Source organism: Coregonus clupeaformis, chromosome 15 (assembly GCF_020615455.1).
Source record: "Coregonus clupeaformis isolate EN_2021a chromosome 15, ASM2061545v1, whole genome shotgun sequence".
Classification (NCBI taxonomy): Eukaryota; Metazoa; Chordata; class Actinopteri; order Salmoniformes; family Salmonidae; genus Coregonus; species Coregonus clupeaformis.
Genome location: NC_059206.1, coordinates 30481917 through 30497244, shown reverse-complemented (window position 1 = coordinate 30497244; position 15328 = coordinate 30481917). Strand labels below are relative to the sequence as shown.

Below are 15328 nucleotides of genomic sequence, written 5' to 3'. Positions count from 1 at the left end.
GCTCTAACCAGAATAGAAAAAAGAGTGGGAGGCCCCGTTGCACAACTGAGCAAGAGGATAAATACATTAGAGTGTCTAGTTTGAGAAACAGACGCCTCACAGGTCCTCAACTGGCAGCTTCATTAAATAGTACCCGCAAAACACCAATCTCAACATCAACAGTGAAGAGGCGACTCCGGAATGCTGACTAAGGCAGAGTTACAAAGAAAAAGTCCAGTGTCTGTGTTCTTTTGCCCATCTTAATCTTTTATTTTCATTGGCCAGTCTGAGATATGGCTTTTTCTTTGCAACTCTGCCTAGGTCAGCATTCCGGAGTCGCCTCTTCACTGTTGATGTTGAGACTGGTGTTTTGCGGGTACTATTTAATGAAGCTGCCAGTTGAGGACCTGTGAGGCGTCTGTTTCTCAAACTAGACACTCTAATGTATTTATCCTCTTGCTCAGTTGTGCAACGGGGCCTCCCACTCCTTTTTCTATTCTGGTTAGAGCCAGTTTGCGCTGTTCTGTGAAGGGAGTAGGACACAACGTTGTACGAGATCTTCAGTTTCTTGGCAATTTCTCACATGGAATAGCATTCATTTCTAAGAACAAGAATAGACTGATGCGTTTCAGAAGAAAGTTATTTGTTTCTGGCCATTTTGATTCTGTAATCGAACCCACAATTGCTGATGCTCCAGATATTCAACTAGTCTCAAGAAGCCCAGTTTTATTGCTTCTTTAAATGAGCACAACAGTTTTCAGCTGTGCTAACATAATTGCAAAATGATTTTCTAATGATCAATTAGCCTTTTAAAATGATAAACTTGGATTAGCAAACACAACGTGCCATTGGATCACAGGACTGATGGTTGCTGATAACGGGCCTCTGTACGGCTATGTAGATATTCAATTAAAAAAAAGAAGCCATTTCCAGCTACAATAGCCATTTACAACATTAACAATGTCTACACTGTATTTCTGATCAATTTGATGTTATTTTAATGGACAGAAAAATTGCTTTTCTTTCAAAAACAAGGACATTTCTAAGTGACCCCAAACTTTTGAACGGGAGTGTAGGTATATTTGTGTATTATATAGCCTGTTTTTGCCAGGGTGCAGGGGTTTGCCAACTACACAAGCGTTTTTAATCCCCACACAATCCCCTTACATAATGTCCTCATATACTGTCTCTATATACGGCAATGTTTTCAGACACCTCTGAGAGGAAACCTGTTATTGACTGGGTAATCTAAAGAGGAAGTTAGGAGTGACCCAGCAACACAATATAAGCCTACAGCTACAGTATACAGATGTACACGGTCAGTCCCAAATCCAGACACATTCACTTCATCTTCCCACCCTCCCCATACAGAGTTTGTTTTACTTGCTGGCATTGGCACTGCATAACATTGCTAGCACTGGTTCAGTAAACTCCCTGAGTGAGACCCAAAGACTAGTGTTCCCACATAAAGGCCAAAGTTTTGGCTCAGTAAACTAATAACTGGTTGGTCACAGTCACCCTTAAAGTTTGTGCAAAGCCCAGAGCTAACATTGCTAAATAATGCTAAATTATGCCTGGAATCCACAGAGCTGAAGGTAATCTGCTGCTTGAGAGGGAAGAGGGCTGGTATTGTTGTTTGGTTAACAGAGGTGTGTGTGTGTTGTGTGTGTGTGTGTGTGTGTGTGTGTGTGTGTGTGTGTGTGTGTGTGTGTGTGTGTGTGTGTGTGTGTGTGTGTGTGTGTGTGTGTGTGTGTGTATGCGTTCAACTAATGGCTGGAGGTCTTGTGGTTTACTCTCACAGGTCTCATGATCGCACTGAGCTCCAAGTCAGAGCCATAGAACCCATGACACAGCCACATGGTGACCCACTAGTAGAGGAGCGGTTTTCCCTCAAGAAGCTGATTAAACAGCATGATCATTACAAAGGTGCACCTTGTGCTGGGGACAATAAAAGGCCACTCTAAATGTGCAGTTTTGTCACACAACACAATGCCACAGATGTCTCAAGTTTTGAGGGAACGTGCAATTGACAGGCAGACTGCAGGAATGCCCACCAGAGCTGTTGCCAGAGAATGTAATGTTAATTTCTCTACCATAAGCCACCTCCAACGTCGTTTTAGAGAATTTGGCAGTACGTCCTACCGGCCTCACAACCGCAGACCACATGTAACCACGCCAGCCCAGGACCTCCACATCCGGCTTCTTCACCTGTGGGATCGTCTGAGACCAGCCACCCGGACAGCTGATGAAACTGTGGGTTTGCACAACCAAAGAATTTCTGCACAAACTGTCAGAAACAGTGTCAGAGAAGCTCATCTGCGTGCTCATCATCCTCACCAGGGTCTTGACCTGACTGCAGTTCGACATCCTAACCAACTTCAGTGGGCAAATGCTCACCTTCGATGGCCACTGGCACGCTGGAGAAGTATGCTCTTCGCGGATTAATCCCGGTTTGAACTGCACCGAGCGGTTTGCTGATGTCAACGTTGTGAACAGAGTGCCCCATAGTGGCATTTGGGTTATGGTATGGGCAGGCATAAGCTACGGACAACGAACACAATTGCATTTTATCGATGGCAATTTGAATGCACAGAGATACCGTGATGAGATCCTGAGGCCCATTGTCGTGCCATTCATCCGCCGCCATCACCTCATGTTTCAGCATGATAATGCATGGCCCCATGTCGCAAGGATCTATACACAATTTCTGGAAGCTGAAAATGTCCCAGTTCTTCCATGGCCTGCATACTCACCAGAGATGTCACCCATTGAGCATATTTGGGATGCTCTGGATTGACGTGTACGACAGCGTGTTCCAGTTCCAGCCAATATTCAGCAACTTTGCACAGTCATTGATGAGGAGTGGGACGACATTCCACAGGCCACAATCAACATCCAGATCATCTGTATGCAAAGGAGATGTGTCGCGCTGCACATTAGATACTGACTGGTTTTCTAATCCACGCCCTTACCTTTTTTTTTTTTAAGATATCTGTGACCAACAGATGCATATCTGTATTCCCAGTCATTGTTCTGGATAAGAGCGTCTGCTAAATGACTAAAATGTAAAATGTCAATTTGAAATCCATAGATTAGGGCCTAATAAATGTATTTAAATTGACTGATTTCTTTATATGAACTGTAACTCAGTAAAGTCTTTGAAATTGTTATATGCTGTGTTTATATTTTTGTTCAGGGTACATACTGTATCTACCTCAATTACCTCGTTTCCCTGCTCATTGGCTCTGTACTGGTGCCCTGTGTACAGTGAGGGAAAAAAGTATTTGATCCCCTGCTGATTGTGTACGTTTGCCCACTGACAAAGAAATGATCAGTCTATAATTTTAATGGTAGGTTTATTTGAACAGTGAGAGACAGAATAACAACAAAAAAATCCAGAAAAACGCATGTCAAAAATGTTATAAATTGATTTGCATTTTAATGAGGGAAATAAGTATTTGACCCCCTCTCAATCAGAAAGATTTCTGGCTCCCAGGTGTCTTTTATACAGGTAACGAGCTGAGATTAGGAGCACACTCTTAAAGGGAGTGCTCCTAATCTCTGTTTGTTACCTGTATAAAAGACACCTGCCCACAGAAGTAATCAATCAATCAGATTCCAAACTCTCCACCATGGCCAAGACCAAAGAGCTCTCCAAGGATGTCAGGGACAAGATTGTAGACCTACACAAGGCTGGAATGGGCTACAAGACCATCGCCAAGCAGCTTGGTGAGAAGGTGACAACAATTGGTGCGATTATTCGCAAATGGAAGAAACACAAAAGGACTGTCAATCTCCCTCGGCCTGGGGCTCCATGCCAGATCTCACCTCGTGGAGTTGCAATGATCATGAGAACGGTGAGGAATCAGCCCAGAACTACACAGGAGGATCTTGTCAATGATCTCAAGGCAGCTGGGACCATAGTCACCAAGAAAATAATTGGTAACACACTACGCCGTGAAGGACTGAAATCCTGCAGCGCCCGCAAGGTCCCCCTGCTCAAGAAAGCACATGTACAGGGCCGTCTGAAGTTTGCCAATGAACATCTGAATGATTCAGAGGAGAACTGGGTGAAAGTGTTGTGGTCAGATAAGACCAAAATCGAGCTCTTTGCCATCAACTCAACTCGCCGTGTTTGTAGGAGGAGGAATGCTGCCTATGACCCCAAGAACACCATCCCCACCGTCAAACATGGAAGTGGAAACATTATGCTTTGGGGGTGTTTTTCTGCTAAGGGGACAGGACAACATCACCGCATCAAAGGGACGATGGACCGTCAAATCTTGGGTGAGAACCTCCTTCCCTCAGCCAGGGAATTGAAAATGGGTCGTGGATGGGTATTCCAGCATGACAATGACCCAAAACACATGGCCAAGGCAACAAAGGAGTGGCTCAAGAAGAAGCACATTAAGGTCCTGGAGTGGCCTAGCCAGTCTCCAGACCTTAATCCCATAGAAAATCTGTGGAGGGAGCTGAAGGTTCGAGTTGCCAAACGTTAGCCTCGAAACCTTAATGACTTGGAGAAGATCTGCAAAGAGGAGTGGGACAAAATCCCTCCTGAGATGTGTGCAAACCTGGTGGCCAACTACAAGAAACGTCTGACCTCTGTGATTGCCAACAAGGGTTTTGCCACCAAGTACTGTCATGTTTTGCAGAGGGGTCAAATACTTATTTCCCTCATTAAAATGCAAATCAATTTATAACATTTTTGACATGCATTTTTCTGGATTGTTTTGTTGTTATTCTGTCTCTCACTGTTCAAATACACATACATTTAAAATTATAGACTGATCATGTCTTTGTCAGTGGGCAAACGTAAAAAATCAGCAGGGGATCAAATACTTTTTTCTCTCACTGTATATACTGTGTATTTATTGTTATTTTTATTATTAGGTGTTTTACTTGTCTATTATTCATCTATTTTCTTTCTCTGTATTGTTGGGAAGGGCCTGTCAGTAAGCTTTTCACTGTTAGTCTACACCTGTTGTTTACGAAGCATGTGACAAATACAATTTGATTTGATTTGTGTAGGCCACCAAATGGATTGGGACTGGAGGAGATGAGGGAATGAGGAATATCACACAGGCGTGTTTGTGACAGGTAGAGCCGCTCAACTGAGTATGGAATATCACATGACTGTGATTTATACTTAAAGCTCTGGCTTTCCTGTGAGTCAGAGCATATGTTCTTACCAATATGACTGGTAGAGCGAGGGAGGGAAAGAAGGACGGAGGGAAGGCAGGGGCAGAGAGGGAGGGGGTGCGCTAAAAAGATAAAAGAACTTGGGATTTTAGTGGGCTTTGGTTATGTAATTGACGGTTAGAGGGAGGGCTTTAAGAATTGAGTCAGGGATGTTGTTGGTGGCTAGGCTATTTGTGTGTGTGTGTGTGTGTGTGTGTCATCATTCCTGGGCCCACATAAATCACTGATTTGCCACTCATGGCACAGTGTCTGTTTTATATGACAACACAGGTATTATACAGTTAGGTGTAGTTTTCCTCAGTGGGACTGTTCTAATGGGTTGTTACTGAAACATAAACACACTAATGCACTGGAATCAGTAAATAGTGGTGTACTGTTCCTTACAGACTATGTCATCAGTGATCTCTTGTCAAAGAGAAAGAATGTACATGTAATCATTGATATGACATGCCATGCTACTTACTGTTTATGTAGTACTACTTACCGTATATGTAGTAGAGCAAGGAGGGTTTACTTGCTTTTTTGGGAATGGATTTAGTGACGTCACCCGAGCAGCCAGCGCCCCTTCCACTCAAGTACTAGCACGCGCTCCACTCTAGAATCTGACAGACGTGAATATGGCGTTAGGTTAAGAGCTTTTAGACGCGCTAGAAAGACAAATATTTACTGATATAAAGACGTTTTCGTCGTAGTAAATAGGGGATTTTATTACACTTACCAAGTCAGTTAGTAGTGTTATTCTTTATTTGAACTAGCTGCTAGTGTGTTGAGTATTTCAAGCTGGATGGAAGGTTTGCCGCTAGAAGAAAACAGAAAGGGGCGGGTGCGATTCATTCATTGCTAGTTCCTACCTGACTAGCCAGTCCGCTATCGTTAAAGCTTATCTAACGTTACAGGCTAGTGAGCCAAACTGAGCCCTCCAGGTGAAGAGTCAATTTGGACAAACACTAGCTAATACTAATACTTTTAGGACATAACTAGCTAATTTGATATAGGTAGTAGATGTGTATTTCCTAACACGGATGATATTGCGCGCTCTGTAATTTTGTTGACTTTCTTTAGCTAGTTTTTTGTATTAATTTAGCTCGACTGTCAGCTAACGTTCGCTTGCTAGCTAGCTAGTTAGCTAGACAACACCAACAATGTCGGATAACCAGAGCTGGAATTCTTCGGGTTCCGATGAAGATTTGGAGACCGCGGAATCGGGAGTCGGGCAGCCTGTTGTTGGAATCGCCGAGTTCAGTGGAATCCTCAGCAAGGTAACTGACCTGACGTGAAGTCTGGCTTAAGTTAGCTAGTTAGCTAACGTTAACTACCGTAGCTAGCTAGCTCTGAGTGGTTGAGATGGGTATATAGAGACAGCTAGCTAGCCATATGCAGGGCTCTACAGTGCGACCATTTTACTCGCATATGCGCCTACATATTTTGCTGTGCGACATGGAATTGTTATTTAGGAGCACCAGTGCGCCTAGAATTTAAAAAAATATTTTAGCTTTATTACCTTTGTGCTCCCAAATGTCTTTGTGTGCGCCTACATTTTCCAATTTGGGTGCACACGTGCTCCTAATAAAAAAGGTAAGTGTAGAGCCCTGATCTGGCTATAACCCGCAATTACCTTCCTCCCAGGTCGTGCCAGCCAATAGTATACATAGCCTATAGGCCTACTGTAGGGATATGGGCTAATTAAACGATATTGTTGGTTGACAAAGTGTCAGGCCTGTAATTGTTGGGAACAAGAACCAAAGCGCGCAAGCTGTTTTGGTTTATTTTTAAATTTCAAACTAGCTAACGGTAACCAAACCAGCCACATACACTAGCTGACAGCTGGCCCATCTTTACTTGACCGTGGCTTCTGGTTGGGGGTTTCTGAAAGCCTTTAACAAAACTGTAGCTCTCTAACTTTAGGCCTTAGCAAGCAGAATATTACCTAGGTAAGCAGTTATTGCTGTGTGGGTTGCCATTCTAAAGTCTGTCTGACCATAGAAATAGAACGATCATTATATTTATGTGGCCTGACTTGCCAACCCAAGCATGTTGAGAGATTATTGCACATCATAATCATGCTAAACTCACCTGCATTATCATAGTAAGCCCTGTACATGTGATAAATTAGTTTTAGATGGATGAATGGGTTTTCTCTTTACCTAGTTAACTGTTGTTGTCATACAGCATTGAGTGCTTGCTTGCCACATATTGTTACCTCAGATTAATGCCACAGTAGAATATTGCATCAAAACAGTAGTTAACAAATGGATATGAATGTAGAAGTTATAGACTAAGCCAGTGACCTTAAACTTTACATTACTTTACCTTAATCATATGACTCTACCTTCCTAGTGTTTCATCAACTACCCATTGTGTGATTGAAATGGTTGTTGTTGTTGTCATCCAATCTGTCTCATTTAGCTTTTTCAGATTGCTTGAATTATTGTCTGTTTCTGCTGTAGCCAACTTGTGCCAACAATGTGTCATTACATAGGGGAAAAAAAGGTATATTGTGTTCGACTATCGTGTGCATCCTCATTATAACAAGACCACTGTGAATTCCTCCCTCCCTCATAGCTAAGTAACTTTAATTTGCATTCCCTTTCCTCTCCTTCAGTGGACCAACTACATCCATGGCTGGCAGGATCGCTGGGTGGTTCTGAAGAACAACACCTTGAGCTACTACAAGTCTCAGGACGAGAGAGAGTTTGGCTGCAGAGGGTCACTGTGTCTCAGCAAGGCTGTCATCACTGTGAGTAGACTACACTTCACTATATACTGTACTATGTTACTATAGGACTACTGCTTTATAGATGTTAGACTGTAAGTCAAAAACTTTACGTTGAGAGAGAGTTCGGCTGCAGAGGGTCCCTGTCTCAGCAAGGCTGTCATCACTGAGTAGACTGCAAAATACTATTGAGTAGACTACTATACTATGTTACTGTACTACTTTATAGATGCTTATAGGGCCAATCAGCAGTTGAAACAATAACAAAGCATATTCCCTGCCACTGTTTCGGTAAAAAGCTGAGTGATGGGGCTGGAGAAATGTAACCACTCTAAAATTCATAGACAGGGCTATGGATGCAAGGACTGACCATCCATGATATCAACATTATAGTTTAAACCATGTTTTGAGGCTTTACAGTGTTTGTTTACATTTACTTTGTTTACAAACATTGGAGTAAAAAAAGCTTATATTTTGGGTTCTGACAATTCTTCAAGAATCAATGGGTACATATAAATAATTTCAATAAGTCCAAAAATGGATGTAGCAACTGCTGATTGACCCTTTAAGTTTGTGTCCAAAACGTAATGATGAGAGAGAGCGACTGTAGAGGGTTCCTGTGTGTCAGCAAAGCTGTCCTCTCTGTGAGTAGACAACCAATCTCAAACCTACGACAGTGTCTTGTCTCGCGTCTTGTCTAGGTGCTGTGCCAATATCAAGCTCCAGCACATACTTCTGAGCGCTTATTAATTTCTTACTCCAGTTGAATGAATGGATATGTGAAAGATTTGGAAGTGATATTTTATGGACAGTGTAACAAGCTAGAGAGGGATCAACTATTGACATGGATATCCATTTTACATTAACTCTGAGCGATGCATTGGATCCAAAATGTGCCCTCCTTATAAGCAACTGAGAAATTAGAGATGAGAGCATAATAAACTGTTTACAACAACACGGAACTCCTGATTGAGTCTTAGTGCTGGAGGGTAAGTAGCTCGTCAGGTGACTGCTGGTTTTAACACAACATTCTGAGCTGGGGATCAACTTTGGCTCTACTCAGCCCTACTCAGATTCTTTCACAATGCATCTATCCATCAGTCTCTCCAGGATTCTGCGATGGCAATTTTGTTTGCAAAATCAACAATTACCTGCATATTATGCGAGGGCTTGCAAATTTGACCATTCACTGTACTATTTCTGCATAAAACTGTAAAATCGTTGCAATATTATCGCATATAACTGACCCATTGCCGCAGTACAAAAGGGGATTGCAATTTCAACTCATCACCCCCCAAATAATATGGTTCAATAAAGCTACACATCAACAAACTTTTTCCATTGTCAGGGCATTTTTGTGACAAATTGGACAAAATCATCACATACTGCCATGCACGATGTCAGAATTGCTGCAGCAAAATCAAACGTTTTGCCCACAAATATCACATCAAATTCCTGCGTAATCCTGGGGGGCTGATCCTTCCTTCCTTGAAGTAATCACTGATCTAACAGTATAAGATCAAGGCTAGGTGAAAGCTATCATAGATTTGACCAATCCAGTTATGTCATTCACTGACAATAAGGAGGATAATGTAATGAATGACAAAGGTTGGGTTCAAAGGTCAGGTTCTCATGGTAACTGATTAATGTTGAAGACAGGTTCCTCAGGGCTTTGAACCCTGTCAATCATCCCTGGACTGTAATCATTGAACTGCGGTTTGACAAGCACGTTATCATATCCTCCTGTGTATACACACACACACACACAAAAGCACACAACTGTATCCATGTGTCTTTAGTCTTGTGTTTTGTGTGCCATTGCTTATCACACTTTTCACACTTTTTCAGTGTTGACCACAGGTCTGTTATTGACTAACACACACATACCAGGGTTTCAGTTAGTAAAATTTGGCACCGGGCAAGTGACTGGTCAGATAAATTAAAATCTTCCATTTGAGAAATGTACTGGTCATCCATATGCATTGTGTGCTTAATCCATTAGGCCGGCCACCCACGCAGCCAGCACCATCAATAAACGAGGGAAAGGAGCCACATTTTTGTGTCCTTAAAAACAGCCTATAACTCATTACAAAAACACTATTCCTTGTTTCGATCTGTAGCATATGCAAAACTTTATAGCCTGTTTTATTGGTTTTTACTTTCCTAAAACAATTGTCCACCTCACGGTTCAGCTGTCGGAGATTTGAGCACAAAATGCATCAAGGCATTGCATGCATATATTGGCTTAGGCATCCACTGTATTTTATATGTATTTATTTATATATATATATATATATATACTGCTCAAAAAAATAAAGGGAACACTTAAACAACACAATGTAACTCCAAGTCAATCACACTTCTGTGAAATCAAACTGTCCACTTAGGAAGCAACACTGATTGACAATAAATTTCACATGCTGTTGTGCAAATGGAATAGACAACAGGTGGAAATTATAGGCAATTAGCAAGACACCCCCAATAAAGGACTGGTTTTGCAGGTGGTGACCACAGACCACTTCTCAGTTCCTATGCTTCCTGGCTGATGTTTTGGTCACTTTTGAATGCTAGCGGTGCTTTCACTCTAGTGGTAGCATGAGACGGAGTCTACAACCCACACAAGTGGCTCAGGTAGTGCAGCTCATCCAGGATGGCACATCAATGCGAGCTGTGGCAAGAAGGTTTGCTGTGTCTGTCAGCGTAGTGTCCAGAGCATGAAGGCGCTACCAGGAGACAGGCCAGTACATCAGGAGACGTGGAGGAGGCCGTAGGAGGGCAACAACCCAGCAGCAGGACCGCTACCTCCGCCCATGTGCAAGGAGGAGCAGGAGGAGCACTGCCAGAGCCCTGCAAAATGACCTCCAGCAGGCCACAAATGTGCATGTGTCTGCTCAAAAGGTTAGAAACAGACTCCGTGAGGGTGGTATGAGGGCCTGACGTCCACAGGTGGGGGTTGTGCTTACAGCCCAACACCGTGCAGGACGTTTGGTTTTTGCCAGAGAACACCAAGATTGGCAAATTCGCCACTGGCACCCTGTGCTCTTCACAGATGAAAGCAGGTTCACACTGAGCACATGTGACAGACGTGACAGAGTCTGGAGACGCCGTGGAGAACGTTCTGCTGCCTGCAACATCCTCCAGCATGACCGGTTTGGCGGTGGGTCAGTCATGGTGTGGGGTGGCATTTCTTTGAGGGGCCGCACAGCCCTCCATGTGCTCGCCAGAGGTAGCCTGACTGCCATTAGGTACCGAGATGAGATCCTCAGACCCCTTGTGAGACCATATGCTGGTGCGGTTGGCCCTGGGTTCCTCCTAATGCAAGACAATGCTAGACCTCATGTGGCTGGAGTGTGTCAGCAGTTCCTGCAAGAGGAAGGCATTGATGCTATGGACTGGCCGCCCATTCCCCAGACCTGAATCCAATTGAGCACATCTGGGACATCATGTCTCGCTCCATCCACAGACTGTCCAGGAGTTGGTGGATGCTTTAGTCCAGGTCATTGAGGAGATCCCTCAGGAGACCATCCGCCACCTCATCAGGAGCATGCCCAGGTGTTGTAGGGAGGTCATACAGGCACGTGGAGGCCACACACACTACTGAGCCTCCATTTTGACTTGCTTTAAGGACATTACATCAAAGTTGGATCGGCCTGTAGTGTGGTTTTCCACCTTAATTTTGATTGTGACTCCAAATCCAGACCTCCATGGGTTGATAAATTTGATTTCCATTGATAATTTTTGTGTGATTTTGTTGTCAACACATTCAACTATGTAAACTATTATTTCATTCATTCAGATCTAGGATGTGTTATTTTAGTGTTCCCTTTATTTTTTTGAGCAGTGTATATATTAGATATACACACACACACTACCAGTGAAAAGTTTGGACACACCGACTCATTCCAGGGTTTTTCTTTATTTTTACTATTTTCTACATTGTAGAATAATAGTGAAGACATCAAAACTATGAAATGACACATATGGAATCATGCAGTAACCAAAAAATTGCCCTTACACAGCCTGGAGGTGTGTTGGGTCATTGTCCTGTTGGTCAGTCAATCCGGAAAAGTTGAAGAACTTTGAAGTGCAATCTCAAAAACCATCAAGCGCTATGATGAAACTGGCTCTCATGAGGACCGCCACAGGAAAAGAAGACCCAGAGTTACCTCTGCTGCAGAGGATAAGTTCATTAGAGTTAACTGCACCTCAGAATGCAGCCCAAATAAATGCTTCACAGAGTTCAAGTAACAGACACATCTCAACATCAACTGTTCAGAGGAGACTGTGTGAATCAGGCGTTCATGGTCGAATTGCTGCAAAGAAACCACTACTAAAGGACACTGTCATGACTCTCCCTGGGTGAGAATCAAAGGCCTATGACACAGCTCGACCAAGAGTTGCCAAATGTGACAAACGCCAAATACTTCTCCACTGTCGACGTGGCGAATGGTTTCTGGACCGTGACAGTCGACCCTCGCGACCAACACAAGTTGGCTTTCTCTTTCTCGAACAAGCTCTTCACGTTCAATCGTTGCACGTTCGGGTATTTGAACTCCCCCGCAGAGTTCAACATCTTCCTGCACAAGGCAATGCCAGAATCCAAGCAGTCCGCAACATCAAAACGTCTGCAAACCTTCATGAGGTACGCAGCTTCTTGGGAGTATGTAATTACTCACATCAATTCATAGAAAATTATGCCGACTTGTCAAAACCTTTGACCCGTCTTCTTCAGAAAGACACCCCATTCATTTGGGATTGCCACTCACGACGAAGCTGTGACTTCCTTGAAAGACCTGCTTTGTGCGGCACCCTGACAAGACAATACGTTCTTTTTGGAAGTAGGTTTCTCAGAGCACTGCCTTAGTGCTGGGTTGTACCAAAAATACGACCAAAACTGACGTGTGGTTGCTTACGCGAGCAAAACACTCAACCCTGCTGAACACAAGTACTCAGACTGCGAAAAAGCACTGCTGTCGACAGTCTGGGCGGTCAAGCACTTCACCTCTTATGTCGGCGGACAAAAGGTGATCATAGAAACATGTCACCAACTCCACATCGCGTACCACCCTAGGAGCTCCGGCAGGGTAGAAAGAAGCAACCAAACAATCGTCACAATCTTGAGGAAATATGTGGCAGCCAACCACAAAGATTGGGACCTCAAACTCCCACTGGTATTGATTGCGATCAGAGCCACACGCAACAGGTCTACGGGAATAACACCATTTGAGATGACGGGCCGGCAAATGACGCTTCCACTGCATCTCCTGTACCAACCGGTAGATGTCGCCGTGGCCACCGCGTACACGGCCCATCAATACGTGACGTACTTGTGAACCCACCTCCAGTCTACCTTTGCGTACGCTCAAGGACAGTTGGAAAGAAGTGCGGAAGGTGACAAGACCCATTACGACAAAAAGGCCTCACACCAGGAGTTTGAGGTCGTATACTCCAAACCCGTGGGTTTTGCGAAAAAGTTCCTGCCCCAATGGACAGGGCCACATGAGATTGTGTTAAAGCTGTCACCTGTTGCTTATCAAATCGGAATCAGCAAAGGTCGACAGAACATCACATTCAAGTGGGTGTTAATCGAAATGAAGTGGGATTTTTACTGACGCTGCCGGTTGTTGAACTGGAGAATATCTATAGGTTGAGCAGTTCTAAATGTAGGATTTTGGCACGACAACACCCATGTGAAGATCATCACACATCCAGTCATAGCTTATCAGGAACACAATCCAGATTTCTATCTCACCCCTAACCTGTTCATGTGTACTCTGACCAAAGACGTCCATTACTTGTGTCCTAGCAAACCCTTCGTCGGGGATAACACTGAGCGCCTTTGTGGCCTTAAGCCTATCACCAGCGAAGAATGCTGTAGAGCCAAACTAACAGTAAAAGGTGGAGTCACCACCACGCATGTGGAAGTGGTAGGGAATCAATGGCTGATTTAACACCCCATTCACGTATGCCACTATGACTTACTAACGCCATGATTCAACCACCCAACTGAACCTCCCCAATCAGACTATTTTTAAGGTACCAGAGGGGGCGATTACCCACATAGACGACCTAGCCCTATACCAACTTCCTGACGACAGGATAGACACAGATATTGAAATGCCTGACGCTTTTGCTAAACGTTCCCTTGCGTTACCACCAGCTATTCAAAACCAAATTCAGTATGAGGGACCGATGACTGACTGTTGATCTTAGCGTACTGATTGAGGGACTTTTAGTTGACCCGATAGGCTATAAGCCAAAAGATTGGTCTGTCACCCGCTCTTGGACGTTACCGGACAGTATCCTGACTGTTACCATGATCCTTGGTCTTATTGCCCTTGGCGTGTGCACCTACTATGTACACAGGCATGCGCGCAATGGAAGACCTAATGAGGTCTTATGCTAGGATCACCTGTGGGACGGAAGCAATCCCGATTTTCGGAAAACTGGCAATAGATTCCAAAGCCCCATCAGGTGACCCATCCACAACATCCCCAGCTTCTTCCCCAGAGTTCGCTAGGTCAGCCCTGTAGTGCCACCAATGGAAGCTTTGTCATTCAGGGTGTCATTTTAGAGAGTGCCTTAACTACCCACCTTCAAGTAGGATCAACCTAGATATGACATTAGACAAATGTCATGATAGTCATTTAGCCAAGACCATGGACGCACATAGAATAAGAGTCCAAGTAGATGATTAAGGTGGGGGAACTATATTTTGTATATATTTTGTTGTTTTTATTCTTTACATTTGTATTTCCTTTGACACTAAGGAAGTGGTATGCCACAAACAAGTTCCCCATATGACCACCAGTGCCACAACGCCGCCCATTTGGGGAAGAAATGTAATGATATATTGCCTGAGTGTTGTGCGTTGTTAACATCTGTGTAAGTTACTGCCTAGATCTACCAGCCTGGACAACTGGACGATGAGCCCGCAACGATGATCCACAACTAGGACATCCCGTGGTACATTTTTTTATTAATGGTGGGTTGCAAACTTGCAGAATCCTTCCAAGGTTGAACCACCAGAGGGGGACTGGCTCTCCCTGGGTGAGGATCAAAGGCCTCACATCAGCTTGGCAAATGGCTGACAACAACCACAGGGGTGCTATGCCGGTCTTGACACCTTAATACTGCCATAAATTAGAGAGGAGGATAATCTATCTCTGGCATTCTAGTATGGTGAAAGGAATGCCTTTGTTTCAGAGACTTTTTGCCACCCAAAAACTTCAACATCCAACAATGAACATTTGGACAATATATTTCAACATCCAAACGTTGGGAATGATGAAAAATTGAATATGGAAAATTAATGTGTGATGTCATAAATTGTATAATGCCGTTATAATGAAAACATTGTGACTTGAAGAGCTTTTACACTGTGTATATCAGGTTTACATCCTTTACGTTGTGTAGAAAATATCAAGGAGGAAG

At 43.7% G+C, this 15328-nt stretch overlaps 1 protein-coding gene across 5 annotated transcripts in view; it reads left to right on the top strand.

Annotated features, from left to right (window-relative positions):
- The first annotated feature begins 5757 nt into the window (after positions 1-5757).
- The window catches only part of LOC121582635 (ceramide transfer protein), a 67250-nt gene continuing 57679 nt past the window's right edge, over positions 5758-15328 (top strand). For 3 of the 5 annotated variants that reach the window (XM_041898582.2, XM_041898583.2, XM_041898581.2), the window contains exons 1-2: positions 5758-6440; positions 7784-7918. In XM_041898582.2, coding sequence (XP_041754516.1) covers positions 6324-6440; positions 7784-7918 — 252 coding nt within the window. In that variant the 5' untranslated portion in view covers positions 5758-6323. Of the gene's footprint in view, positions 6441-6990; positions 7113-7783; positions 7919-15328 lie in introns of those variants that run through there. The other 2 variants (XM_041898585.2, XM_041898584.2) reach the window with 2 other exon arrangements.